The 27812-nt window shown below is 45.3% G+C and overlaps 1 protein-coding gene across 1 annotated transcript; it reads left to right on the top strand.

Moving 5' to 3' along the window:
* Positions 1-8516: 8516 nt before the first annotated feature.
* On the top strand, positions 8517-9436 carry LOC119269423 (non-specific lipid-transfer protein 2B-like). The gene is made up of 2 exons (XM_037551251.1): positions 8517-8985; positions 9105-9436. The coding sequence occupies exons 1-2, from the start codon at positions 8633-8635 to the stop codon at positions 9112-9114; spliced, it is 363 nt and encodes a 120-aa protein (XP_037407148.1). The 5' UTR covers positions 8517-8632; the 3' UTR covers positions 9115-9436.
* Positions 9437-27812: the final 18376 nt, after the last annotated feature.

Here is a 27812-nt window from a genome sequence, read left to right as displayed (position 1 = left end):
ATATATATATATATATATATATATATATATATATATATATATATATATATATATATCAACATCTACTACCTTAAAGTTCTATAATATAAAAATTATCTTTTATCATACATCTAATGATATTAATTTTGTGTTGTGAATGTCTATATTTTCCCATGAAGTTGGTCAAATTTTACGAACTTTGATCTCAAAGCGAATCTTTTCCCGGATACGCCTCAAACGAATCTTATATGCACAGTAGAAAGAAGCGAAGTGAGTATTTAGGAACTGAGGGTGTATCATATTTCAGTTAACTTAAAAATACAGTAACAGACAATCAACAGCGAAGAGGGCGTACGAAATGCAGTAAACTTAAAAGCCTGGCTGAGCCAATGGCGGTGGTAGTACTACGCGATATAGGATTGAGCAGTAGGTTCTGGAGGCATTTACGCCACCTGCCGCGCGCCTTGCAGACCGGGTAGCAGCCGCTGTAAATGTGATGGAATGGCTCTCACATGGCCGCTGCCCGTAGGTCCATAAATTTCTCAGGCCATCTGCACGCAACTTCGCGCACAGTGTTTAGCTCCGCAGATCTAAATCTGAGTGAATAGAAAGGGCATCATCTGGAGCAGGCTAGCTAGTCAGCGGCAGCCTGCCAGCACCATTACGCTCGATCGCAGGGGCGGCCGGAGCAGGCAGCGGCAGCCAGCTATTGAAACGACGTACGTAGCCATGATTTTCCTTTTGAAAAAACGGACGTAGCCATGTTCACTCAAGGACTCGCTTTTGAAAATCAGTCGAGAAAACGGGGCTACGATCTCCTTGTGCCTATGGAAGGCCAACTCCACCGCGCGACCTCAAATGGACGTCCGTTTTGTTCGGTTTTTGTTCTTTTGGGTAGGGATTTGGGGTCGTGTCCGGCCCTGTCCTGGGATGCGGTGGCCGTACGCCCAGTGCGCAGATGCATCCCGCCCGCATCCTGTCCGCGTATTATTTCTTTGCAAGTCCTTAACTTTATTTCATCATTCATTTTTGGTACATGAAAAATACATCATCACATTTTGACTAGTAAAGCAAGACAAAAAAAAAACAAGAACCACAAGAATACATTTTAGAAGATACCCAACTTCCATAACTGCTCCCTTGAGTTGGGTTAGGGCCTTCTCGATGCACTCGTTGTTGATCTGTGGAGGAGGAGGCTCGATCTGGCATCCTCCTTTCTTCTTCAAGCCAGAAGTCGATGTTGCTTTCTCCTCACACCTAGTCTCGTGTCCAGCCTCTAATCTCGCAACAAGTGCACTCGTCTCATTTATAGCCTCTATGCTAGCTAAAAGTGCACGAACATGTACTAAATTTCGCTCTATCAATATATCGATGTACTCTTCTTCCCAATATCAAAACTTGCATCCATTCTACACAACAAAAATTGAAGTTAGCACAACTAGTTAAATCTAGAGCACAAACCGACGCTAAAAAAAGCGCATACCCCATCGTTTAAGCACTTGATGAACACCCCATCCGGGATGTTCCGGTGTTGTAGACACGCGGCGCACGACCATCCTTGGGCAGTGGTCGCACTTAATGAGTGGCAACGGTGCACCGGCGAGATTTTGGGCAAGCACCGAGCCCGGCCGGCCGCCATTCGTGTATCTGCCGGCGGACCACCGACGGTGCAGATCCGAGCGGCTAGAGGAGGAGTCACTGCTTGCATGTGGCCTTGCGGCCCTGCCAGGGCCTTCCGGCGAGGTGCCCGGCCAGTCCATGGCGCAGCCCGGCCGAGCTGACCGACCGGATCCGCCCCAAAACCGGCCGGCGGGTGCGCAAACCAGGTGGCCGTGGTCGCGTCCGAGCCCGGCGCCGAGGGGAAGGGGTTGGGCGAGCTCGCGTCCGAACTGCACGGCTGCAATGGCAGCGGCGGCGGCGGCGGCAGCGACGGGAAGAGTGGGGAAGAGTGGAGGGGGTGCGGCCGGAGGAAGGGAGGGGGCGGATAGAAAAAGGCCCGTCTTGTGCCACCGACGGGCGGGCCAGGGGAGGACACGCGCAGACGACCCGCGTGTCCGCGTGGTGTCCGTCTCACCCCAAAAGCGGCGCAAGTTTGGGCCGAGAATGGGTCGAAAGCGGACAAAAGTCCGTTTGCTCCCGCGCGCTGGGCCGCCTTTTTTGTCCCTTTTACCTCAAACGGACGGGGCCGGACAGGATAGGGTCGCGCGGTGGAGTTGGCCTAATCCTTCTACCGTGCACTCAGTGGGGTGAAGGTCCTTGTTTGTCATGACGCTATCTCGTACAATTCGTATATGCTTAGCTTCGTATCAAACCTTGTACTCTCTCCGTCCTCAAATAAGTGAGAGCCAACGGAATTTACAGCAGAAAGCGTTGAATAAAACTATGAAATTTTTTTACTGCTCCAGATGAAGGCTTGCTTGGCCTTTGTCGGCTCCAACAATGTGATGCCCTCTAGTGTCGTTCTTTTGGGGTCATTGTGGAGCTTTCCAACCTCTCTCACCCTCGGGTCATGTCTTTGGCTGAAGGCCTAAGATCATGGTTGTATGATCAGACGATATTATCGTTCCCACACCATCTCTCTCCTTGGGAAGCCATCTTGAAGCATTTGAATCCCATACACGCTTTCCCTCGGCTCAAAATGTATGTCCTCACAGTTTCAAGGTGCCTGCCCGGATGTGTATGGTTTATGTGATAGCGGCTAGTATGGCAACTATGATGGGGCCGAGCGGTGTTTATGTCGCGACAAGGTTTTGGTAGCCGGTTATTTGGTGTGTCCAATTGGTTTCTATGCTTTGTACTATTATTACACAGTCACAGTTGTTGTGGCGTTTACAGATGTTGCCAATGACAGACGACGAATGGTTCGACGATCTTTTCGGCGTGGGGCTTGTATACTTTCCTTTGCGGCTCGCCTAAAAAATTGGAGTTGTCTAATTGTTGGTGTGTGGTCGGATGTTTGGAATGGACAAGTGTGGGCTTCATACATCCAGTTGCTAAGAAAGCTTCATTTGTGGTTGTTTACGGTGAAGTCAGAGTTACTGGCTTGTGAAGGAGTGATGGCAATAATAATTCCGACAACTCTTGCATTCAGTGTGCTCGTAGTTGTGGTGCCCTACGTGGCCATGTTCCACGGCGACATTTGAAAATCGTATTACAATATTTTTTTAATATCATGTTAATTAATTGGACAATTCTTTGCATCATAGAATATAAAGTAGAATTTATCGTTTTCTAGAATTCCTTAAAAGTTAAGGTGCAATGTTTGATTTGTTGGAAAACTAAGCTCGGTATCTTCGATCATGTCTTTTTTTTTGAAAATGAGGATATACCTTCGGTCTCTGCATCTGGACGATGCATGCAGCTATTTCATTAATTATTCATAATGACCATACAAAGTAATACATCAGTAAGCCTGAAGCCACCATCTAGGCAATACTTGTTGCTACTCCTATCCCCTTAATAAAGGGGTGTTGAATGTCAGAGTCAAATACCAAACAGACATCACACCAAAACCTAACATCTAAAGCCGGATGCCCTAGTCCAGCCACATACCAAGACCGGGCCACACACTGGACCGACACACTCTCAGAGGCTACTGCCGCCATCTTCCACCGGTCCATCTCCACAGCAGGAACTGACGGATCAACCTTGCCTGGCCCGTCGTCGACGCCACCATGGTGCCAAACAACGCCACCATCCTACACGTATCCGTCCACACGCTCACGTCGTGGAACCTCCGCAGCGCCATGCCGTCGGGATTCGCCATCGGCCTTGCGGAAGATGTAACACCGCTCCTCCTCTTGTCCCCTTCAGCCAGCACTTGCTCCAAAACGATGCCCCCAGGAGTGATAACGATATCGAAGATGCCATCATCGTCCGATTCAACCCAGATCCGGGGTTTCCCCCGGAGCATCACGAGTGGGGTGACATGACCTGCAACAATGATGCCTCGAGAAGGGAACACCATCACAGATGCCGCCATCGTCCGTCATGACCGCAATCGGCGCGATTTTCACCGGAAGTCGCGCCCCCTTATCTCGCAGCCGGTTGGAACCGTACGGATCCTCGTCGTGAAGACGAGAGCCGCCGTCGGCATGCCGGTAGGGATCCTCCAGCCAACCCTCACCGGTCCCTCCACGCACCGCCGGTTGGAAAAAACCACGCCGGGGCGGACCTGAACGGGACGCCAGATCCGTGGCTTCCATCGCCACCCATCTCCAGGCACGAACTCCACCCAGGGGAAGAGCACCATGCTGGCCATGGATCTGGCTGCCACCGCACAGGCAAGGGCCACCGCCCTACCTGCTGCTCGCGGATCCTGTTGGGTAACGTAGCATGCAATTTAAAAATTATCCTACGCTCACGCAAGATCTATCTAGGAGATGCATAGCAACGAGAGGGGGAGAGTGTGTCTACGTACCCTCGTAGACCGGAAACGGAAGCGTTTGACAATGCGGTCGATGTAGTCGAACTTCTTCTTGTTCCGACCAATCAAGCACCGAACATACGACACCTTCGAGTTCTGCACACGTTCAGCTTGATGACGTCCCTCGAACTCTTGATCCAGCAAAGTGTCGAGAGAGAGTTTCATCAGCACAACGGTGATGGTGAAGTGGTCCATGTAGGGCTTCGCCTAAGCACTAGGACAATATGACCGGAGGCGTAAACTGTGAAGCCGGGCACCGCACACGGCTAGGAATCAATATTGTGTGTTCTAGCGGTGCCCCCCCCCACATATATATAGGTGGGAGAGGGAGAGGGGCTGCAAGGGGTGCCCCAAGTAGGAGTAATCCTACTTGGGCGCCTCCCACAAGTCGGCCTCCCCCCTTCCGTAAGTGTCGGAGGGGGAAGGAAAGAGAGGGGGGAGGGGAAGGAAAGGGGGAGGCCGAATCCTCCCCTGTCCTTCTCCCTTCCCCTCCTTTCCTTCTCCTCCTATTCGGTCTATAGGGGGCGCACCATCCACTTTGCGGCTGGTATGTCCCTCTCTTGGCCCATTAGGCCCATATAGCTTGTCGGGGATTGCCCGGAACCCTTTCGGTGACCCGATACGTACCTGGTACCCCTGGAACATTTCTGGTGTCCAAATACTATTATCCAATATATGAATCTTTACCTCTCGATCATTTCAAGACTCCTCATCATGTCCGTGATCTCATTCAGGACTCCGAACAACATTCGGTCACCAAATCACATAACTCATATAATACAAAATCGTCATCGAACATTAAGCGTGCGGACCCTACGGGTTCGAGAACTATGTAGACATGACCGAGACACCTCTTCGGTCAATAAACAACAGCGAAACCTGAATGCTCATATTGGTTTCCACATATTCTACGAAGATCTTTATCGGTTATACCGTAATGACAACATACGTTATTTCCTCTGTCATCGGTATGTTACTTGCCCGAGATTCGATCGTCGGTATCTTCATACCTAGTTCAATCTCGTTACCGACAAGTCTCTTTACCCGTTCCGTAATAAATCATCCCGTAACTAACTCATTGGTCACATTGCTTGCAAGGCTTATCATGATGTGTATTACCGAGAGGGCCCAGAGATACCTCTCTGATACTCGGAGCGACAAATCCTAATCTTGATATATGCCAACCCAACAAACACCTTCGGAGATACTTGTAGAGCATCTTTATAATCACTCAGTTACTTTGTGACGTTTGATAGCACACAAGGTATTTCTCCGGTATCCGGGAGTTGCATAATCTCATAGTCGAAGGAATATGTATTTGACATGAAGAAATCAATAGCAATAAAACTGAACGATCAATATGCTAAGCTAACGGATGGGTCTTGTCCATCACATCATTCTCCTAATGATGTCACCCTGTTCATCAAATGACAACACATGTCCATGGTTAGAAAACTTAATCATCTTTGATTAACGAGCTAGTCTAGTAGAGGCTTACTAGGGACACAGTGTTTTGTCTATGTATCAACACATGTATCAAGTTTCCGGTTAATACAATTCTAGCATGAATAAAAAACATTTATCATGATATAAGGAAATATAAATAACAACTTTATTATTGCCTCTAGGGCATATTTTCTTCAGATCCAACACCGGAGTCGCCATTGCCGCCTCCGGGAGATCTCGCAGCACACCACCCGCCCTAGCGCTCTGGCGTTGGGCCCGCCGCCACCACGGACTTGGCCGGCGGCAGGAGAGGAGAAGGGAGGGGCCTGAGGGCGCTAGGGTTTGGAGCCCCTGGCATCGCCCAGGGGAGGCGACGCGAGGGGGCGACGGACGGGGCGATCACGCATTTTTCAACATTTACCGTGGGAATTGCGTCCTCTTGATCATGTCCATTGGATCGGCGATCATGGGACCTAGGATCCCCGAAAGCATGTGAGCTTCTACTATCACATGTTTTGCAAAAAAAACCTTGCATTGTTCGAGAATCAGCATGTAGTCCAGCCTTTATGCAAATTTTTGCTTTTGCAGAAAACCCTCTTCTGTTTTTGTTAATCAACATGTGGTCCAGTTTTAAGTTAGATTTTCTGTTTTTGCATACCCCCCCCCCCCAATGTTTCTGTTAATCAACCTATAGTCGAGTTTGAAGTCAGATTTCACTTATTAAAAGTATCCATATCTTTAACTGTAACTCTACATTTAACATGTTATATATGGATTTTATTAGAAAAATGTGTAGAGTTTGAACATGATATTATTTCACCTGTTACCTATTTTAAAATGTTAATTAGGGTGCATATGATCCGTCTTTTATTCATATAGGTGCCGATCCAGATTGGAAATTAACACCTAAGCAAAACCAAATTGGAGGAAAAAAGAAACCGTCTATAACCACACATGCACGCCTCCTCAAAGCCTCGCGGGAAAAAAGCTCATTACTCATCGTATGTCTCGAGAGAAACGTCATAGGATTGACCACATTCAAACGCATTGTGATTGTGTGAGCACATATGAGAAACCCATATGAAATGAGAGGCGTTTTGGAGGCCGAGCTCCATGGAGGCCTTTATTTTAAAAAAAAATCAAATTCAAAAAGTTTATGGTTCGAAAAATTCTGAAAAAAAAATATGCGTGCATGTAAGGATGTAACACACATGTGTGTAAAAATTCACGATGAAATACCGTTTGTTGCGACCTATACAAAAAGAAAAATTAATGGTTTGGGAGAATGAATAGTATCATGTGTTAAATAGCCCCAGATTTATCTTTTTTGCACAGCCCTCATTTCAATGTATTTTGAACTGAAAATTTACACACATATGTGTTGTGCCTCGTTGTATATCTATATTTTTTTAGAATTTTTAAAATGTAAAAATATGAATTTCAATGAAATTTCAAATTTGAATTTGGAGGCCGAGCTCTAAAAGGGATTTCCGATATGAAATGCCACGTGCTAAAATAAAATACATAGACCTATTGGGGTCTTATATTAGGTTAGGCCTTTTCTTCCGTTGCAACCCTCAGCCTCTTTTCTCATGTCATGTCCACTCACCGACGGTGTGAACAGGGTTAAATTGTACGGGGTGTACGTACGTGCAGGTTGATAATGTTCCTAGCTGCCGGAGACGCCTGCATGCGCACAGCGGCGACCCCATACCAGCTGGCTGGACCGACGCCTGCTGTACGCGATCCTTTGCCACTAACCTAACCAGGGCTGAAATCGACAGGAACTTGGTGCTCTCGGATACCCGTGCCTCCTATATGCGCAAAAAAATTAGTAATTTAGAAAAGCTTAAAGAATTTCAAATCTTGTTTGAAATCAAAGATGATCAGGTATTGTACTCGTATAAAAAGTTTGGATAAGAAATGATTCATATTGACTTCAGGGCAAAAAGACAAGTTTATGACGATAATATAGCGTGTATAGTGCTTGTATATAGTGTTTTTTGCCAAATCTTCGACCCAGGATCCAATAAAAGTCATTCTCCGACAAATCTTTTTATACGATTACAATACTTGATCATGTTTGATATCAAAAAAGATTTGAAAATTTTTAAACTTTTTTAAATTACTTTTTTTATATAGGATGCGCTCGAACCCAGGTTTTCCTTCCTATTTTCCGGGCTGAAATGGCTAACCAACTCAGCATCGCTTCGTTCTAAAAAAAAAACTCAGCATCGCTTCAGAACACGAGTCCAGTGCATGGTGGCTACGGAGTATACACCGTCCATGCCTACAGACATGATGGGTTCATTTTGCTCGTTATATAAGCAGCTGCTTAAACCTTACCCAGAAATATTAATAAACAAGCTCAAACGATACTGCAAATCACAAAGTCCAGCACCAATCCAGCTTCAGAACGAGTATGTAAAAGTAAACAGTTTCAAAAGTAAAAATGTCATGAGTAGAAACCAAGAATCTCACCGGGACACCCCTCCTACACTCGAGTCCAAAGAGGGAGACTAACCGGTAACCACACGACCATCTACCAGCCGCGCTCTTAACTCCCCTCCTAAATGCACCCTCAACCCACAACCACCCCAGCAGAAGTAAAGCAATCCTACTAGCTTCGGTCTCTCCCCTCCCCTGTATATAAACCCTGCTAGAGCCCTCACTCCCTCCACACACACACACACTCAAGCCAGCGCCACTCGCACTACACTCCACTCCACTCATCCACTCACAAGCTAAGCTAGCGGCGTAGCTCACTTCAGTCCAGTCGGCATGGCGGCTCCGAGGGGCGCGGCAGTGATGCTGGCGGTGGTGCTCGCGGCCATGGTGGTGGCGCCGCCGGCGACGGTGCACGCCATATCCTGCTCCACGGTGTACAGCACGCTGATGCCGTGCCTGCAGTACGTGCAGCAGGGCGGGTCGCCGGCCCGGGGCTGCTGCACCGGCATCCAGAACCTGCTGGCCGAGGCCAACAACAGCCCCGACCGCCGCACCATCTGCGGCTGCCTGAAGAACGTCGCCAACGGCGCCTCCGGCGGGCCCTACATCACCCGCGCCGCCGCGCTCCCCTCCAAGTGCAACGTCGCCCTCCCCTACAAGATCAGCCCCAGCGTCGACTGCAACTCGTACGTCTCCACAAAGCCCATGCATACATATATACTACGTACTCTACATGTTTCCATCTCTCCTTGGATAAATCTTGCAGTTTTGACATGCATGAGCTCTCTTCTTCGTCTGCGTGCAGGATCCACTGAACGAACTGAAGCGCCTTGGCCCGTGTGTCGACGTACTGTCTGCCGTGTCAGTGAGGAGTACCATGTCCGGAGAATAAATTGCTGCTACTAGTACTGAAGCTTAGCTAGGCCTTAGCGGCCAGATCCGTGTCGTTCTACCTAGTCGTCGTGTGTGGTTTTAGGGTCGATGGATCAGTGTGCGTGCGGTCCATGGTGTTGTGGCCTGGGTGCCGGTAGGCTCCGCGATCAGAGCAGAGTGGTGAACTGATATTGTGTGCGTCGTACTACGTTCGTGTCTATGTAATGTGCGTGCTTTATCTATAAATTATCCTCGTTAAATATCTGTGCCCTTGGGTTCTTTTGTCTTGATTTTATATATACCTGAACTCCTGTAGTGAGCACGGATGAACATTGGCCGGCTGGCCAGAGTCCCTTGGTGTGCAGAACTTGGAAAAAAAGAAGGTGAAACTGACATTATAATGGGCAAACGTTAGATTTTTAGCACTATAGCACGGCCCATTTCGGTGCAAGAAATCACTTTGCATGCAAAGATGTCACTATGAAGTCATTAATGGCATGCAAACCGATGCATTGCTAGGTACACATACAATTAAATGTTTAATTGCTAACTGCACACAAGCAAATGCCAAACAGGATGACACCATCTGGTGTTTAAGGATTAGAAAAAAAAAGCTTTGTAGACCAAACCTTCAACCCAAAGAAAAAGAACCGAAACAGGAAACCAAAATATTACAGAACAAAAATCATAAACAAATAGCAATAACAAGAAGGAACAGAAAAGTTAAAGACAACATACTTTTTTTGTGGCAAATCGCAAGCTTTATTACTCCATCACCATAGAAACTGGGACGAACAAGTGGTCACCGGGATGACCTAACCAAGTATGGCGGCCCTCCCCTAATATCAGTGCATGCTTAGCGAGATTGGCGGCCCTCCCCTAATATAATGGCATGCTTAGTGAGATTGTGAGCCTTTACATTCGAGGTCCTAAATTCATGTTTAAATAAACAGAAAGTAAAACCAGGTATAGGGAAAATTACCTGAGCCACATGAGCCAGCACATAACGTAGGTTGCCCTATGCGCCAGACCTGGGACTTCCTCGTTGCTTTGACACACTGATAGCCACTGGGCCAACATCAAATTCATGTGTAGATAACTTGGGCGCAACCTACTAGAAGCAGGTTTTACACTGGTTTCTGGTTTTTCCTGCTTTCCTTTCTTTTCTTTCTCCATTTTCATCAATTTTATTCAGTTGTCTTCAGTTTTTTGTTCGTTTATTTTCTTTTTATTCTCTGTTTTATTGGATTTTCAATTGCTTCTTCAGTTTATTTTTTACCTTTTTATTTTGGTTTATTTTGTTTCATTTTGGCTTTATTTGTTTCTTTTGGTTTTTCATTCTACATTTATTGTATATGTAAACAGCATCTTTCTAATACGTTTTTAACATTTTCCAATATCAATTTAACATTTTAATACATAATCAACATTTTTTCTATAAAGGTTTTAAAGCATTTTTTAAATGCTTGATTAACATTTTTAATGCATAGTCAAAAAAATTCTGATACACACTTTTAACATCTTCCAAATTCCTGATAGACATGTTTCAAATACATGACTAACATTTTTTAATACATGGTTAACATTTTTGCAATGCACATTTAATATTGTTTAAATGCTTTATCAACATTCTCTCAAATGAAAGATTAACGTTTTCTGGATGGATGGTCAAAAAAATTTCTATGCACATTTAACTTTTTCCAAATGCTTGATCAACATTTTTTAAATCCCATTCAACACTTTTTTCAAATGCTTGATTAATTTTTTATATACAATGATAAGAAAATCATCATTTTTTAACGCATGGTCAACATTTTTTCTATACATATTTAACTTTTCCTAATGCTTGGTTAACATTTTTTAATACTTGTTCCACATGTCTTCAAATGCTTGATTAATATTTTTATATACATGAACAAAAGATTTCATTATTTTTTCATACATGGTCAACATTTTTTGTATACACATTCAACATTTTTCAAATGCATGATTACTATTTTAAAAAATATAAATATTTTTTTATTATATAAGTTTATAATATTATAAATTGTAGACAAACGTAAAAAAATGGAATAAAAAATATAATACAAACGTGAAAAAAATAGAAAAATAAAACGAGGCAGTGTACTATTGTAAACTAGGCCGGCCCATATGCTCGCGTCGCTTCAGCGAGTCGGATGCTTGATTCGCTGAACGCGAGACGTAGGCACGCCCTTTTGGTCACACTCCCTCCGACGGATCTCACACAGGTCTTGGTTCCCATGTGGGCTAGGAGGCGGGCTATATACGATGACCAATTCCAGAGCCCCTACAGTGCATCATGCTTTGTCACAAAATTCTTGGAAGAATTGGAGCTGGTGCCTCTACATCCCGCCAACACACACATGGACATACATGCAGCACCGAGGGGTACGCATGTAAGGTCCAGGGACATGCATTTATGCGACTGCTTTGCAAAGTACTACTCCTTCCGTTCCACAATACATGCCTTTTATTTATTAAAATATAGATATATCTAGACACGTTTTAGTACATACTTAGACAAATGAATGTCAAGTACTCCCTCCGTAAACTAATGTAAGAGCGTTTAGATCACTATTTTAGTGATCTAAACACTCTTATATTAGTTTACAGAGGGAGTATTTTCGAATGGAGGAAGTAGTTGGCTAGCTCCGGTTGAGCACGAAGCCAAAATCAACACCGACGGCGCCGTCTCCAGAACTGGGAACCGAGGCGCGGCAGCAGTGGTCTGCAGGAATAAACAAGGCCAGTATCTTCGCGCCTCCGCGATCGTTTTCGGACGGCCTCATCGATCCGGCGACACTAAAGCACATGCTATTAAGAGCATCTTCAATGGTTGTAAGATAGTTGTTGGTAGATTTTGTCACATAGGATTTTTGATGATGTGTCATATAATAAATGAGGGAAGAGAGAAAGGTTATATGTACATGAACCAACACCCTTTGCGCAAGCTTCAATGTAGAATGAGAGAGCATCTTATTTATTATTTCACATCCTATTGAGCAAACTACATATATTTCATTGGAGTTGTTGTATGTTAAGGTGTTGGTTGATGACATGGCATATTTTACCAACAAACTAATATACAAACTGTTGGTGATGCCCTAACGAGGCTTTGGTCCTTGCTGCTGATTTACATGTAGACTCCATACGTATTGCCTCTGACTGCATTGAAGTTGTGACAGCCATCGAAACGGCAACTTCAGGTCGCTATGCTACCATTCTTCGAGATATTAATCATCGCTGTGAAGATTTTTGAGCAGTCAAGGTCATTCACGAGACGCGGGAACACAATGAGGAAGCTCATTCCCTCGCGAAGGCAGCTTCTTCCCTTCCTTTTGGGCGTCATGTGTGGCTTTCTACTTTGCTTGATTTAGTCTGTATCCTTATGAATATTAAGATTTAATAAAGGTTTTACAGATTGTCAAAACAAGGCACGCCCTTTGGTATTTTTTTTTTAAAAAGGCAAGCCCTTTGGCACCTCCAGGAGCGCTAGCGCAGAATCGGCATATATTCGTGCTTCTCCTGTGTCATTCTTCCACTGGTTTTAGTAAGGCTTTCCTCAAGAGGTTTTTCTTTTCTCTTTCTCTTTGCTGTTGGTTTTTCTTCTAGTTTTTTTATTTTTCATTTTTTATGTTTCATTTTTGTAAAAAATCACGAATAAAATTTTATTTGTAGAATTTTTAAAATACAAGAATATTTATAAAAAATCACAAACATTATTTAATTCGCTAGTCTGAAAATTTATGGATTCATGAATGTTTTTGAACTTCTGAACATATTTATATTCCGTGAATATTTAGTGAATTAGATATTTTTTGTATAAATCATGAACATTTATTAAATTTCTTGAACTTTTTTTAAAATTGCTGCAATAACCGGTTTTTAGGAGAAAACAGGACTCAAAAACCAGTCTAGTAGCCCACTCCATGCCACGATAAAAAATATCAGCCAGCCCCCAGCGGGGTTAGTAGGCCGGGCCAATAGGCGCGCTAGGTGCTGAACAGAGGAGTCCGATCATTTTGTTTCGCGGTGCTCGGTCTGGCCGTCTGGGCCAACGCTCCGATGCTTTGTCGCATCGCGCACTCCACTGGTGGAGTAGAGTAGTGCCGTCGTCGAGACCTCCTCGCTGGCGCCTTAGCCCTTGTACAATGAAAGTTGCTTAGGAGAGATACTTAAAGAAATAAACCAATATTTTCTTAAGCACCGGTGCCTATTTATACAGGATAAACGCTTAACATTATACAAGGCCTCATGTAGTTGGGGCTTCAACCACTGCACCATGACATCATTGACGTGTTATGTACGAAAACAGTTTTATTTGACCCCGAGTTCCTGCGGCAGTACAAATTATTTGGAAAAAGGGAACGAAAAATTGAACAAAGAATTCACGAATTTTAAAAACAGATCATCGATTTTGAAAAGGCCGCAGACTTCAAAGAAATGTTCACAAAAAAAAGTTCACAGATTTGAAAAAAGTTCATCGGATTTTGAAAAAGGTTCATCGATTTTGAGAAAAAAAGTTCATGAATTCTCAAACAGTTCACGAATTTGAAAAAAAAATAATCGATTTTCATAAAAAAGACCACAAATTTGAAAAAAGTTCATAGATTTAAAACAAGTTCATCACTTTTCATAAAAAAAGTTCGTGGATATGAAAATAGTTCATCAAGTTTGAAAAAAAGTTCATCGAGTTTGAAAAAAGTTCATCAAATTTGAGAAAAAAGTTCATGGATATGAAAAAAGTTCATCGAATTTGAGAAAAAAGTTCATGGATATGAAAAAGTTCATCGAGTTTGAAAAAAAGTTCATCAAGTTTGAAAAAAGTTCATAGAATTTGAGAAAAAAGTTCATCGAGTTTCAAAAAAGTTCATCGAATTTCATAAAAAACGTTCATCGAGATTGAAAAAAGTTCATCAAGTTTCAAAAAAGTTCATCGAATTTGAAAAAAGTTCATCGAATCTGAGAAATTCATCGATTTTGTGTCGAACCAGGAAGAAAGAAAAAAGAAAAAGGAAAGAAGGAAAACAGAAAACGAAAAAAGAAAAAATGATAAAAGAAAAGTACAAGGAAAAAAAGAACTAGAAAAGGTGCACATGAGCAGAATAGGCTTGGTGGCGTGTTGGTTTGTGTAGTGTACGATGAAACAGCAGCCACCCAGTTCGATTCCTACTGCACCCGCTTTTCTTTTGCTTTTGCGCTTTAAAAACAGAAATAAAAGGGCCGGCCCATGTAGCGACGATGTGAGATCGGGGGGTGTGCGCCCTGTACAAGCTGACCTATATTCGGGGATTTGGCGCCGTCGTCACCTCACCTGATTGGCTGTGCCCGCCCACAAGGGCCAACCACCTCATCCATGACGAATCCTACCCTACTACTCCGAGACCGGCCACAGGGGAGGAGAGGTGAGGTGAGCAGTGAGCTCTACCGATTTGTTCTTGGCGGAAGAAAGAATCTCTGGAGAAGCAGGAAAGGGGCCTGGCGATAACTTGCGGTGCAGCGTACCAAGAGCAACTACAACAGGTACTCGTTTCGTCCGCCGCCGTCCATTTGAATCATCACGGACAAAAATGCTGATCCAACACGTCAATTCATTTTCAAAACGCGTCCGCGCGGACCCATTTGCAACCAAAATACGTCGACGCGGACTCGCCGTGCGTCTTCTCGGTGTCCGTCATGTCCTCATCTGGCGGCCATCCAACTACTGTGGTCAGCTTTATTAATAACGACCGCCCTCTGCGGGCCCACGCGTCAATGACGGCGGCCGGCCTTTTTTGGTCCGAGCGTGCAGTGAGGTGCCGTCCTCATCCGCTTTCAGACGCCCTGTCGTCATCTCGCCATCCCTATGCTCCCTCGCCGGCGACAAAGCCTAGCAAACCCTAGCCACCGCAATGGACCTCTTCTCCGACAAGGGAAAGGGCAAGACGATCGCCGACCCTTCCCGCACGCCCCCCTCCCTCCGCCCGCCCGCCTCCGCCGTCGTCTTTCCCTTGGCCGAGGCAGCGCATCGCCGTCCTAATGCACCAGGCGAACTGGCAGTGGGAGCACCGCGTCCCCCTTTATTACTCTGGCGTGACGTTGCCACATGACTGGCACTTAGATCCGGAAAGGATCCCAGTGTCAGAGGCGCTGCCATTGACGCGGGCGCACGCAGAGGAGGTGCGGCGCCGGAGGCAGCTACTGATGCCGGAGCAGCACCAAGACCCAGCATACGCTTTCGACTCGCCTGCGTGGCAGCGGTGGTCCGCCTTCGAGCACTAGGAGGCCAGGACGCACCGCGTCCACGACGTGCGCCATGGCTCCCCGCTGCCGGCCCTCGTTGTGCACGACGAGGACCAGGAGAAGGAAGCTGCCTACCAGGCGGCGTTGGCCGCCGTCCTCCGTGAAAGCGAGCAGGAGGAGGAGGCGTACCAGGCGCGCATGACGGAGGCCGTGGCGCTCTCCGCGCCGGCGACTGCGTCGTGCCACCGTTGAGGCCGCCACCCCCACCCCCTCAAGGCCGAGCCGGAGCCAGAGCCGGATCCGACCCCCATCGAACGCTACTCATGGACCGGGCGAGTGCGCGAGTCGGTCAGCGCGCCGCCGGTCTGGTTGGGGGCGACGCCGGCGCAAGAGCAGGCCTACCTCGGGTAGTGGCGGCAGCTAAGGTTGGCCGAGGAGCGCCGCGAGGGCGAGTACCTCGAGATGCTGAAGCACGACGTGGAGGAGGAGGAGCGCCTTGCCCGCGCAGGTCCAGCCCAGCCATCGGCGCACGTGACGTCGCTAGAGCTTGGTCGACGGCATTCCCCTAGGCTGGCCTGACGCCGACGCTTATCGACCTCACCGGCCCCGACGAGGATGTCTAGGGTAGCGTGCCTCCTCATATTTTTAGTTTTATTTAATGTAAAAGTGAACTCGTTGACTCTTGCCGGCCTTTGTGGACGACATTAATGTTTAATTAATATTTTTATTTTTTAGAATGTTGATGGTAATGTTTTGTTTTTGCGTCATCTTAAAAATGAATCAAGCCAGCGTTGGACACGCAAGCGTCGATCCAAACACGAAAACAGATATGGGTTTACGTCGGGCCTATCTAAACGGAGAAAAGCGCCGTCGGCCGACGGCCAACAAGGAAAACAAACAACGTCGTCCATGCATGGTGGCGGCCTATGGTTTTGAAGAGACTGGGAGCTTTTGAGGGGATAAGTTGGATTTCCGGGTAAGTTTAGACACGACTAATTGATTGGGTGGGGAGGACCGATGCATCTATCAGCCATTCACGAGCTCGACGTGAGGTCTCCTAGCACATCACACTGCACAGCCGAGAATAAGACATTCACCCGATCCACTGGCCGCAATCGTCCGGTCGAAACCCGGTGGATTACCTCTAATCCAAACTGATTAGATGCAGCAAGTTGAGCATTCTTGTGCCCATTACGGGTGAGATATCTATCCGAGGCCAAAGTTAACTGACGAAGATTATATTCATCGGAAGTGCGGCGCGCTCCCATTCGTGCAGAATATTGTGCGGCGAGCAGGACCTGAGCGTGTTCTTGTCAGACAGGGCAAAACCTGCCTGCCGATTGTTCTCCGTCTCTCGTTATCTTCGCTCTCTGGACCGTCGCTACGGCCCGGTCAAATCTGGCCGGAACTTCGCTGATGAGATGCCATGTTTAGAGCATGTACAACTAGGCGTCATGTCTCATGCGTTCGTGGACATGTCCGATCAGTGATCAAACAAAAGAAAGAAGGAAAGAAAACTGACCTAATCAGATCCCTCATATCATTCACACATGTCCGAGCTGTCCGCGAACCCTCATATCCAACCTAAATATAGGGAGGATATAAGGGCTACGTAGGACGTGGCTTCAGACCATCTTTTCTTTTTCTTTATTCATTCTTTTCTTTCTCTCTCTTCATCTTCACCAATTACATGCAAATGGCTGGACATATGAGGAAGAAAATAGAGGGTGTGATTGCACGGACGGACAAATAGGGGCTTAAAACGGACACGCCCGGTCACTAACCGGATGCATGCTCGGGCATTTAAGGGGTCATGTTTGCTATGTCCGTGTCACGGCCCGACTGATTGCCGCGCAGGTTGTAGTCGTGGTTGGTAGGAGGACGAGGGCGAGGCCCTCGCTTGCCTATGGTTGGAGAAGGGGGTGAGGAGGGGCGCCGTGGCGCAGGAGCAAGGGAGGAGAGGTTGTAGGATATTCTCTGCTTCCGTTTATTGATCCAAGGGCTGGCTATATATAGCCTAATTACAAGACCAGACTAAGACTCCTATTACAATTGGGTGTTGGCAGGGTAACCTTTTTCGGGACTAAACCTTTCCAACTAATACCCAAACTCCTAATCTAAAAAGACTATAATTAAACTAGGACATATCAGGGCCGGCCCGCGCAGGTCCCTGGCGCCTATAGGGCTGGCCCCACATGACATCTCCCCCTCCATTCTGAAACATCTCGTCCTCGTCCTGGAAGCTTGGATAACGTTCGCGGAAGGTTGTAACATCCTCCCATGAAGCAGCAGACGCCGGCTGCCCCTCCCAGTGAATGAGCACCTGCTGGATACCGCGGGCAATACGAGCACGCAATGCTTGGACAGGGGTTGGATGTACTCGACCCTGAAACAGAGGTGGAAGCATCGGCGGAACTTCCGGCGGTGGACCATGGTACTTCTTCAGGACCCCGACATGGAAAACATTATGAATGCGGGTGCGTGGGGGCAGCTCCAAACGGTAAGCAACCGTATCAATTTTTGCGAGGACTTTGAAAGGCCCATAATATTTGGGAGCCAATTTCCCTTTGGCGCCTACTCCAAGGAATGCCGCCAACCGATGCTGAAGACATAGCCAAACCCACTCTCCAACATCAAAAGAAAGGGCCCGATGCTTATCATCATAGTAATGCTTGTATTGGTGTGCTGCCTGAAGGAGACGCTCACGGATGTCGTGTAAGAACTGATCGCGGTCAACAATCTGCTGTTCCACCGCTTGATTGCGAATCTCGCCCGGTGTATAGTCCCGGAATGAGGGGGATCCTGTCCATAAACCACCCTGAAAGGCGTGTCCTTCAACGCTGAGTGGTACGAAGTGTTATAGCAGTACTCCGCCCAAGGCAACCATTGGAGCCACTGCCGTGGGCGATCCCCGGTTATGCAACGAAGGTACATGGTGATGACACGAAGGTACATCATCCCGCAACGAAGGTACTAGTTAGGAAAATTTGAAAACTTAAATTTGGACATGTTTTGCAAAAAGTGTAGGGAAAATGTAAAACGGCTATAACTTTTGCATACGATGTCGAAAAAAACGTATAATATATCAAAAAATTCAGCACGAAAATCCGCATCCGATGGAGACGGCCTACGACCTGTTTGGAATTTTTTAGAATTCTCAAATTCCAAAAGGAAAAAAAGATATGGTTAAATTTCAGTTTTTTTTAAAAAAATTGGTTAAATCTGGTCAAACTACTTATTCAAGAAGTATTAATGTTACTACATAATTATTCAAGAATATTAGTGTTACTAAATAATTATTTCAATTTTTTGAATTTTGGTCAAATCTGGTCAAACTATGGTCAAATTATGGTCAAACTTATTCAAGAAATATTAGCGTTACTAAATAATTACTGTTTTTTAGAATAATAGTTTCAAACTCAAACGGTGAAATGTGTGACTTCATGCTCAAGCTAAACTCCTGAGGGTTAATAGGATTAACATCTTACTATTATCAGGAAAACAACAAGTGCAGACTTGGAAACGAAGGAGAATAGAACCTGAAAGTTAAGCGTGCTCGGGCTGGAGTAGTGAGAGGGATGGGTGACCTGTCGGAAAGTTAGATGATTTGGAATGAGTGATCCACACTTGAGTAGTTAAGAGAGATGATTAGAGACTAAATCATCAAATAATTCAGAAAATTAAAAATCAAAAAAAATCAATTTTTTTTTGAAAATTTCAAAAAAAAAAATTCAAAAAAAACCTTTAATACCGGTTGGTAACACCAGCCGGTACTAAAGGTCCCCCATACCAGGGCGTGAGCTCACGCCACGTGGTGGCACTTTAGCGCCGGTTCGTGCCGAAGCGGTACTAAAGGGGGGGGGGCCTTTAGTGCCCACACTTTAGTGCCGCTTCTATAACCGGCACTAAAGGCCCTTACAAACCGGTTTTAAAGCTCCGTTTTCTACTAGTGAAAGGATACTTTCATATCACAAAAATACTTATTTATTTTGAGATATTTGAGTGTAATCCGAGCACTACCGAACTGAGTCCACTAAGTTGCTTAACGAGTATTATTTTTTTGCCATACTTATCATTGTCCAACATGATTTATTTATTTTACAGTGTTAGGTTTTTGCAAGCTGGAGTCTGAAATATGATGGTTTGGGTCACAAACAAGTTTACCAGGTTTGCCAACAAAAAGTTACTAGTAAACAAACAACTTTTAATTGGGGCATGTGGCCATCATTACCTTTTATATTTACCAAGTTTTGACTAGATTAAAAAATCAAAAACAAAATCGGATGTAGAACTAACAAGTGCTTGATAGCTTGGGATGACGCGAGTACGGTAAATGGCATGATATTCTGTGGATTTGCCGTGTGATCGTATCTTAAACCAACAACTAATCTATGGGTAGATCAGAAGATATTTATGATGCTTACTTCATCGACGAGTTGAATCTCAAGTTAAAAACTTGGATAAGTCGAGTGTCTAGCTCATTGAAGTTGTTTAGAGTCTAACAACGACAAACTTATTCCAGAAAAAAAAACGACAAACTTCATCCTACATCATGCCCGTAGAACGGACAACGATCGATGATACCATTTTAAACGACGCACATGCATTCTTTCCAAAATATCCTGGTTAAGCTATGTTGGGGTAGAGGAGGCAAACTGGTGGAAGAAATCTATGCCTATGAAAATTACATGGTAAAATGTTACTTTCCCCATTTCAAAATACTTGTCATGAAATGTTACTTTCCCCGTTTCAAAATACTTGTCATGATTTTAGTTCAAACCGAGAGAGTACAACATTGTATGTCCTCTTTTATCAGGCAATACGCTCAATAATATCAGCACCAACAAGTGGTGCTTGGAGAACCGTCCATGCAAGTATGTGCAAGCTCCTTTTTTTTTTTAACTTTCTGATGAGATCTAACAAATTAGTCAGGTTCATGCATGGATCTTCCCTTTCATGATGTGGCATTAGTTATCTCCAACTTAGTTTTCTTATAGAACACAATATTACTTGTAATCCACATATGACAAGGCTGCTGATCTTGTCACTGATTTTACATGCTGTTCTGTAACCTGGGACATGCGTTCCTGCATGCAGGCTTGAGCACTACCAAGGATTATTTAAGTGTTTCGCTTCATCATTTTGTATTGCCACTTTACTCCTACGTGTTAGGAGTGTGACATCCGGAGTTAACTAAGAGATAAGGATGCGATTCGTGTGCTCTGCATCGAGCAAAGTATCCAACCCGTACACATGATCTGTCACCGGCATATTGGTAGGTGAATAAAGGGGGCTTTTGTTAGTGCATCTCATGGGAGAAGAGATAGATTATACTAACATTGCTGAAGATCCGCGTGGTGTCAGGAGCTGATGCAGTGATGCATGCGCACTTATCTGAACCTTCCGGCTAACTGAACTGCACGACGGTACATGTAAAAGCTGCCGAGAGAAAACGGCGGACCCCGGTTACGTTTAGCGTCAGAGATGCGAATGGGTGTATAGGTCGACACTTTTTTTTTTCCGAAACACGGTGTAGATGCAGACGTTCACACACATGTACTCTCATCACGATGAGCAAGTTAAGTGAGAAGTATGCGATAATTCTCAGTTAACTTGTTGGTTTTAGTCCGTTGTGTGCATATATGATGAGTACATTACAACATCTCCAGCGGCAACCCGCAAAAATCCTTCCGCATCCATCCGTGAATAGGGGGATCAATCCACGGACACGGATGCGGAAGACAACCATCCAATTGTATCCGCATACGTTTTCACAACAACTCGAACCAATCGGATGAAATTCGTTCAAACAAGTCCGGCATTCAGAGAAACACGGACGGATTTCATATAAACATGACGGATTTCATTACAAATATATCAAAGCGGTCCTAGGCTTCGACGGGAGGGGAGGAGCGGTGGCCTTCCTGGCACACGAGCGGCGGCGACCTACCATGCACTACTCTTTCTCACTGTCGGCGCCTGCGGACGTGTCGGCTTCTTTTGGTTGTCGCGCCGAGGCGTGGCCTCGGCGATGTCCTCCTCCTCGGTGTCGCCGAACAACGCCCTTGCTGAAGGAAATATGCCCTAGAAGCAATAATAAAGTTATTATTTATTTCCTTATATCATGATAAATGTTTATTATTCATGCTAAAATTGTATTAACCGGAAACTTAGTACATGTGTGAATACATAGACAAACAGAGTGCCACTAGTATGCCTCTACTTGACTAGCTCGTTAAATCAAAGATGGTTAAGTTTCCTAGCTATAGACATGAGTTGTCATTTGATTAACGGGATCACATCATTAGAGTGATGTGATTGACTTGACCCATTCCGTTAGCTTAGCACAATGACCGTTTAGTTTGTTGCTACTGCTTTCTTCATGACTTATACATGTTCCTCAGACTATGAGATTATACAACTCCCGAATGCCGGAGGAACACTTTGTGTGCTTTCAAACGTCACAACGTAACTGGGTGATTATAAAGGTGCTCTACAGGTGTCTCCGATGGCACTTGTTGAGTTGGCATAGATCGAGATTAGGATTTGTCACCCCGATTGTCGGAGAGGTATCTCTGGGCCCTCTCGGTAATGAACATCACTATAAGCCTTGCAAACAATGTGACTAATGAGTTAGTTGCGGGATGATGCATTACAGAACGAGTAAAGAGACTTGCCGGTAACGAGATTGAACTACGTATTGAGATACCGACGATCGAATCTCGGGCAAATAACATACCGATGACAAAGGGAACAACATATGTTGTTATGCGGTTTGACCGATAAAGATCTTCGTAGAATATGTAGGAACCAATATGAGCATCCAGGTTTCACTATTGGTTATTGACCGGAGATGAGTCTTGGTCATGTCTACATAGTTCTCAAACCCGTAGGGTCCGCACACTTAACGTTCGGTGACGATCGGTATTATGAGTTTATGTGTTTTGATGTACCGAAGGTTGTTCGGTGTCCCGAATGAGATCAGGGACATGACGAGGAGTCTCGAAATGTTCGAGACATAAAGATCAATATATTGGAAGGCTATATTCAAACATCGGAAAGGTTCTGAGTGGTTCGGATATTTATCGGAGTACCGGAGAATTACGGGAATTCGCGGGGGAGTATATGGGCCTTATTGGGCTTTAGGTGAGAGAGAGAGAGAGGGGCTGCCTAGGGCAGGCTGCACGCCCCCCAAGGCCTAGTCCGAATTGGACTAGGGGGAGGGGCGGCACCCCCTCCTTCCATCTCTTCTCTCTTCCCCTTCCTTCTCTCATACTCCTACTACTTGGAAGGGGGGGGGGGAATCCTACTCCCGGTGGGAGTAGGACTCCCGAGGGCGCGCCATAGTAGAGGGCCGGCCCTCCCCCTCCTCCACTCCTTTATATACGGGGGAGGGGGGCACCCCATGAACACACAAGTTGATCATTGATCTTTTAGCCGTGTGCGGTGCCCCCTCCACCATAACCCACCCCGGTTATATCGTAGCGGTGCTTAGGCGAAGCCCTGTTCCGGTAGCAACATCATCACCGTCATCACGCCGTCGTGCTGACGAAACTCTCCCTCGAAGCTCTACTGGATCGTGAGTTCGCGGGACGTCACCGAGCCGGTGTGCAGATCGCGGAGGTGCCGTACCTTCGGTGCTAGATCGGTCGATCATGAAGACGTACGACTACATCAACCGCGTTGTCATAACGCTTTCGCTTACGATTTACGAGGGTACGTAGACGATACTCTCCCCTCTCGTTGCTATGCATCACCATGATCTTGCGTGTGCGTATGATTTTTTTTGAAATTACTGCGTTCCCCAACAGTGGCATCCGAGCCAGGTTTATGCGTAGATGTCATATGCATGAGTAGAACACAAAGGAGTTGTGGGCGGGGTATATACATATTGCTTGCTGTCACTAGTTGATTCTTGATTCAGCGGCATTGTTGGATGAAGCGACCCAAACCGACATTACGCGTACGCTTACGCGAGACTGGTTCTACCGACGTTCTTCGCACACAGGTGGCTAGTGGGTGTCTGTTTCTCCAGCTTTAGTTGAATCGGATTCAATGAATAGGGTTCTTTATGAAGATCAAAACGCAATCACTATACCGCGTTGTGGTTTTTGATGCGTAGGTAAGAACGGTTCTTGCTCAGCCCGTAGCAGCCACGTAAAACTTGCAACAACAAAGTAAATGACGTCTAACTTGTTTTTGCAGGGCATGTTGTGATGTGATATGTGAAGGAAATATGCCCTAGAGGCAATAATAAAGTTGTTATTTATATTTCCTTATATCATGATAAATGTTTATTATTCATGCTAGAATTGTATTAACCGGAAACTTAGTACATGTGTGAATACATAGACAAACAAAGTGTCACTAGTTTGCCTCTACTTGACTAGCTCGTTGAATCAATGATGGTTATGTTTCCTAACCATAGACATGAGTTGTCATTTGATTAACGGGATCACATAATTAGAGAATGACATGATTGACTTGACCCATACATTAGCTTAGCATGATGATTGTTTAGTTTTTTGCTATTGATTTCTTCATGACTTATACATGTTCCAATGACTATGAGATTATGCAACTCCCGAATACCCGAGGAACACTTTGTGTGCTACCAAACATCACAACGTAATTGGGTGATTATAAAGGTGCTCTATTGGTGTCTTTGATGGTACTTGTTGAGTTGGCATAGATCGAGATTAGGATTTGTCACTCCGATTGTCGGAGAGGTATCTCTGGGCCCGAATACCGGAGGAACACTTTGTGTGCTACCAAACGTCACAACGTAATTGGGTGATTATAAAGGTGCTCTATAGGTGTCTCTATTGGTACTTGTTGAGTTGGCATAGATCGAGATTAGGATTTGTCACTCCGATTGTCGGAGAGGTATCTCTAGGCCCTCTTGGTAATGCACATCACTATAAGCCTTGCAAGCAATGCAACTAATGAGTTAGTTGCGGGATGATGTATTACGGAAACGAGTAAAGAGACTTGCCGGTAACGATATTGAACTAGGTATTGAGATACCGACGATCGAATCTTGGGCAAGTAACATACCGATGACAAAGTGAACAACGTATATTGTTATGCGGTTTGACCGATAAAGATCTTCGTAGAATATGTAGGAGCCGATATGAACATCCAGATTCCGCTATTGTTTATTGACCGGAGACGTGTCTCGGTCATGTCTACATAGTTCTTGAACCCATAGGGTCCGCACGCTTAAAGTTCTGTGATGATCGGTATAATGAGTTTATGTGTTTTGATGTACCGAAGGTAGTTCGGAGTCCCGGATGAGATCGGGGACATGACGAGGAGTCTCGAAATGGTCGAGACGTAAAGATTGATATATTGGACGACTATATTCGAACATCGGAAAGGTTCCGAGTGATTCGGGTATTTTTCGGAGTACCAGGGAGTTACGGGAATACGAGGAAGAAGTAATGGGCCTCATGGGCCAAGTGATAGAAGTGAGGAGGCAGGGCGCGCGCCCCCTAGCCCAAACCGAATTGGACTAGGGGGTCGGGCCCCCTTCCCCCCTTTTCCTCCCTCTCCTTCCTTCTCCTCTTTCCCCTCCTTTCCTCCTCCTAGTAGGAGTAGGAAAGGGGAGTCCTACTCCTACTAGGAGGAGGACTCCTCCTCCTGGCGCACCCTACAGGGGTCGGCCGTCCTCCCCCCTTGCTCTTTTATATACGGGGGCAGGGTGGCACCCTAGAACACACAAGTTGATTGTTCCAAGCCGTGTGCGGTTCCCCTCCATCATAATCCACCTCGATCATATCGTAGCGGTGCTTAGACGAAGCCTTGCGTCGATAGCAACATCATCACCATCATCACGCCGTCATGCTGACGGAACTCTCCGGTGAAGCTCTGCTGGATCGAAGTTTGTGGGACGTCATCGAGCTGAATGTGTGCTGAACTCGGAGGTGTTGTGGGGTCGATACTTGGATCGGTCGAATCGTGAAGACGTTCGACTACATCAACTGCGTTCTCATAGCGCTTCCTCTTACGGCCGACGAGGGTACGTAGACGATACTCTCCCCTCTCGTTGCTATGCATCACCATGATCTTGCGTGTGTGTAGGATTTTTTTTTGAAATTACTACGTTCACCAACAGTGGTATCAGAGCTTGGTTTATGCGTAGACGTTATATGCATGAGTAGAACACAAGTGAGTTGTGGGTGGTATAAGTCATACTGCTTACCAGCATGTCATACTTTGGTTCGGCGGTATTGTTGGATGAAGCGGCCCGGACCGACATTACGCGTACGCTTACGCGAGACTGGTTCTCCCGACGTGCTTTGCACACAGGTGGCTGGCGGGTGTCAGTTTCTCCAACTTTAGTTGAACCGAGTGTGACTACGCCCGGTCCTTGTTGAAGGTTAAAACAACACTAACTTGACGAACTATTGTTGTGGTTTTGATGCGTACGTAAGAATGGTTCTTGCTCCGCCCGTAGCAGCCACGTAAAACTTGCAACAACAAAGTAGAGGACGTCTAACTTGTTTTTGCAAGGCTTGTTGTTATGTGATATGGTCAAGACGTGATGATATATAAGTTGTTGTATGAGATGATCATGTTTTGTTGAAGTTATCGACAACTGGCAGAAGCCTTATGGTTGTCTCTTTATTGCATAAGATGCAAGCGCCAAACAATTTCTTTACTTTATCGCTATGCGATAGCAATAGTTGCAAGAGCAATAGTTGGCGAGATGACCATGTGACGACACATTGATAGAGATCAAGATGATGGAGATCATGGTGTCATGCCGGTGATGATAGAGATCATGACGGTACCTTGGAGATGGAGATCAAAGGCACAAGATGATGATGGCCATATCATGTCACATATTTTGATTGCATGTGATGTTTATACTTTATGCATCTTATTTTGCTTAGTTCGGCGGTAGCATCATAATATGATCTCTCACTAAAAATTTCAAGGTACAAGGTTCTCCCTGAGTATGCACCGTTGTAAAAGTTCGTCGTGTCGAGACACCACGTGATGATCGGGTGTGATAAGCTCAATGTTCTTATATAACGGGTGCAAGCCAGTTTTGCACACGCAGAATACACGGGTTAAACTTGACGAGCCTAGCATATACATATATGGCCTCGGAACACTGAGACCGAAAGGTCGAGCGTGAATCATATAGTAGATATGATCAACATAGTGATGTTCACCATTGAAAACTACTACATTTCACGCGATGATCGGTTATGGTTTAGTTGATTTGGATCACGTGACCACTTAGATGATTAGAGGGATGTCTATCTAAGTGGGAGTTCTTAAGTAATATGATTAATTGAACTTAAATTTATCATGAACTTAGTCCTGATAGTATTTGCATACTATGTTGTAGATCAATAGCTCGCACATAGCTTCCCCGTTTATTTTCGATATGTCCCTAGAGAAAAATAAATTGAAAGATGTTAGTAGCAATGATGCGGATTGGATCCGTGATCTGAGGATTATCCTTATTGCTGCATAGAAGAATTATGTCCTTGATGCACCGCTAGGTGACAGACCTATTGCATGAGCATATACAGACGTTATGAACGTTTGGCAAAGCTTGGTATGATGACTAGTTGATAGTTTAGTGCACCATGCTTTACGGCTTAGAATCGGGACTTCAAAAATGTTTTGAATGCCACGGCGCATATAATATGTTCCAAGAGTTGAAATTAGTATTTCAGACTCATGCCCATGTCAAAAGGTATGAGACCTTTGACAAGTACTTTGCCTACAAAATGGAGGAGAATAGCTCAGCTAGTGAGCATGTGCTCAGAATATCTGAGTGCTACAATCACTTGAATCAAGTGGGAGTTAATCTTCTAGATAAGATAGTGATTGACAGAATTCTCTAGTCAATATCACCAAGTTACTGGAACTTCATGATGAACTATAATATGCAAGGGATAACAGAAACGATTCCCAAGCTCTTTGTGATGCTGAAATCGACGAAGGTAGAAATCAAGAAAAGCATCAAGTGTTGATGGTTGACAAGACCACTAGTTTCAAGAAAAGGGCAAAGGAAGAAGGGGAGCTAAGAACGGCAAGCAAGTTGCTGCTCAAGTGAAGAAGCCCAAGTCTAGACCTAAGCATGAGACTAAGTGCTTCTACTACAAAGGGACTGGTCACTGGAAGCAGAACTGCCCCAAGTATTTGGCGGATAAGAAGGATGGCAAAGTGAACAAAGGTATATTTGATATACATGTTATTGATGTGTACTTTACTAGTGTTTATAGCAACCCCTTGGTATTTGATACTAGTTCAGTTGCTGAGATTAGTAACTCGAAACGAGAGTTGCAGAATGAACAGAGACTAGTTAAGGGTGAAGTGACGATGTGTGTTTGAAGTGGTTTCAAGATTGATATGATCATCATCGCACACTCCC

The sequence above is a fragment of the Triticum dicoccoides genome, chromosome 3A (genome assembly GCF_002162155.2).
Source record: "Triticum dicoccoides isolate Atlit2015 ecotype Zavitan chromosome 3A, WEW_v2.0, whole genome shotgun sequence".
Taxonomy (NCBI): Eukaryota; Viridiplantae; Streptophyta; class Magnoliopsida; order Poales; family Poaceae; genus Triticum; species Triticum dicoccoides.
The sequence above is the reverse complement of the archived record's forward strand: the minus strand, read 5'-3'. Positions and strand labels throughout refer to the sequence as shown.

Coding starts and splice junctions, on each gene's coding strand:
- LOC119269423 (XM_037551251.1), top strand. CDS start 8,633: ATGGCGGCTCCGAGGGGCGCGGCAGTGATGCTGGCGGTGGTGCTCGCG.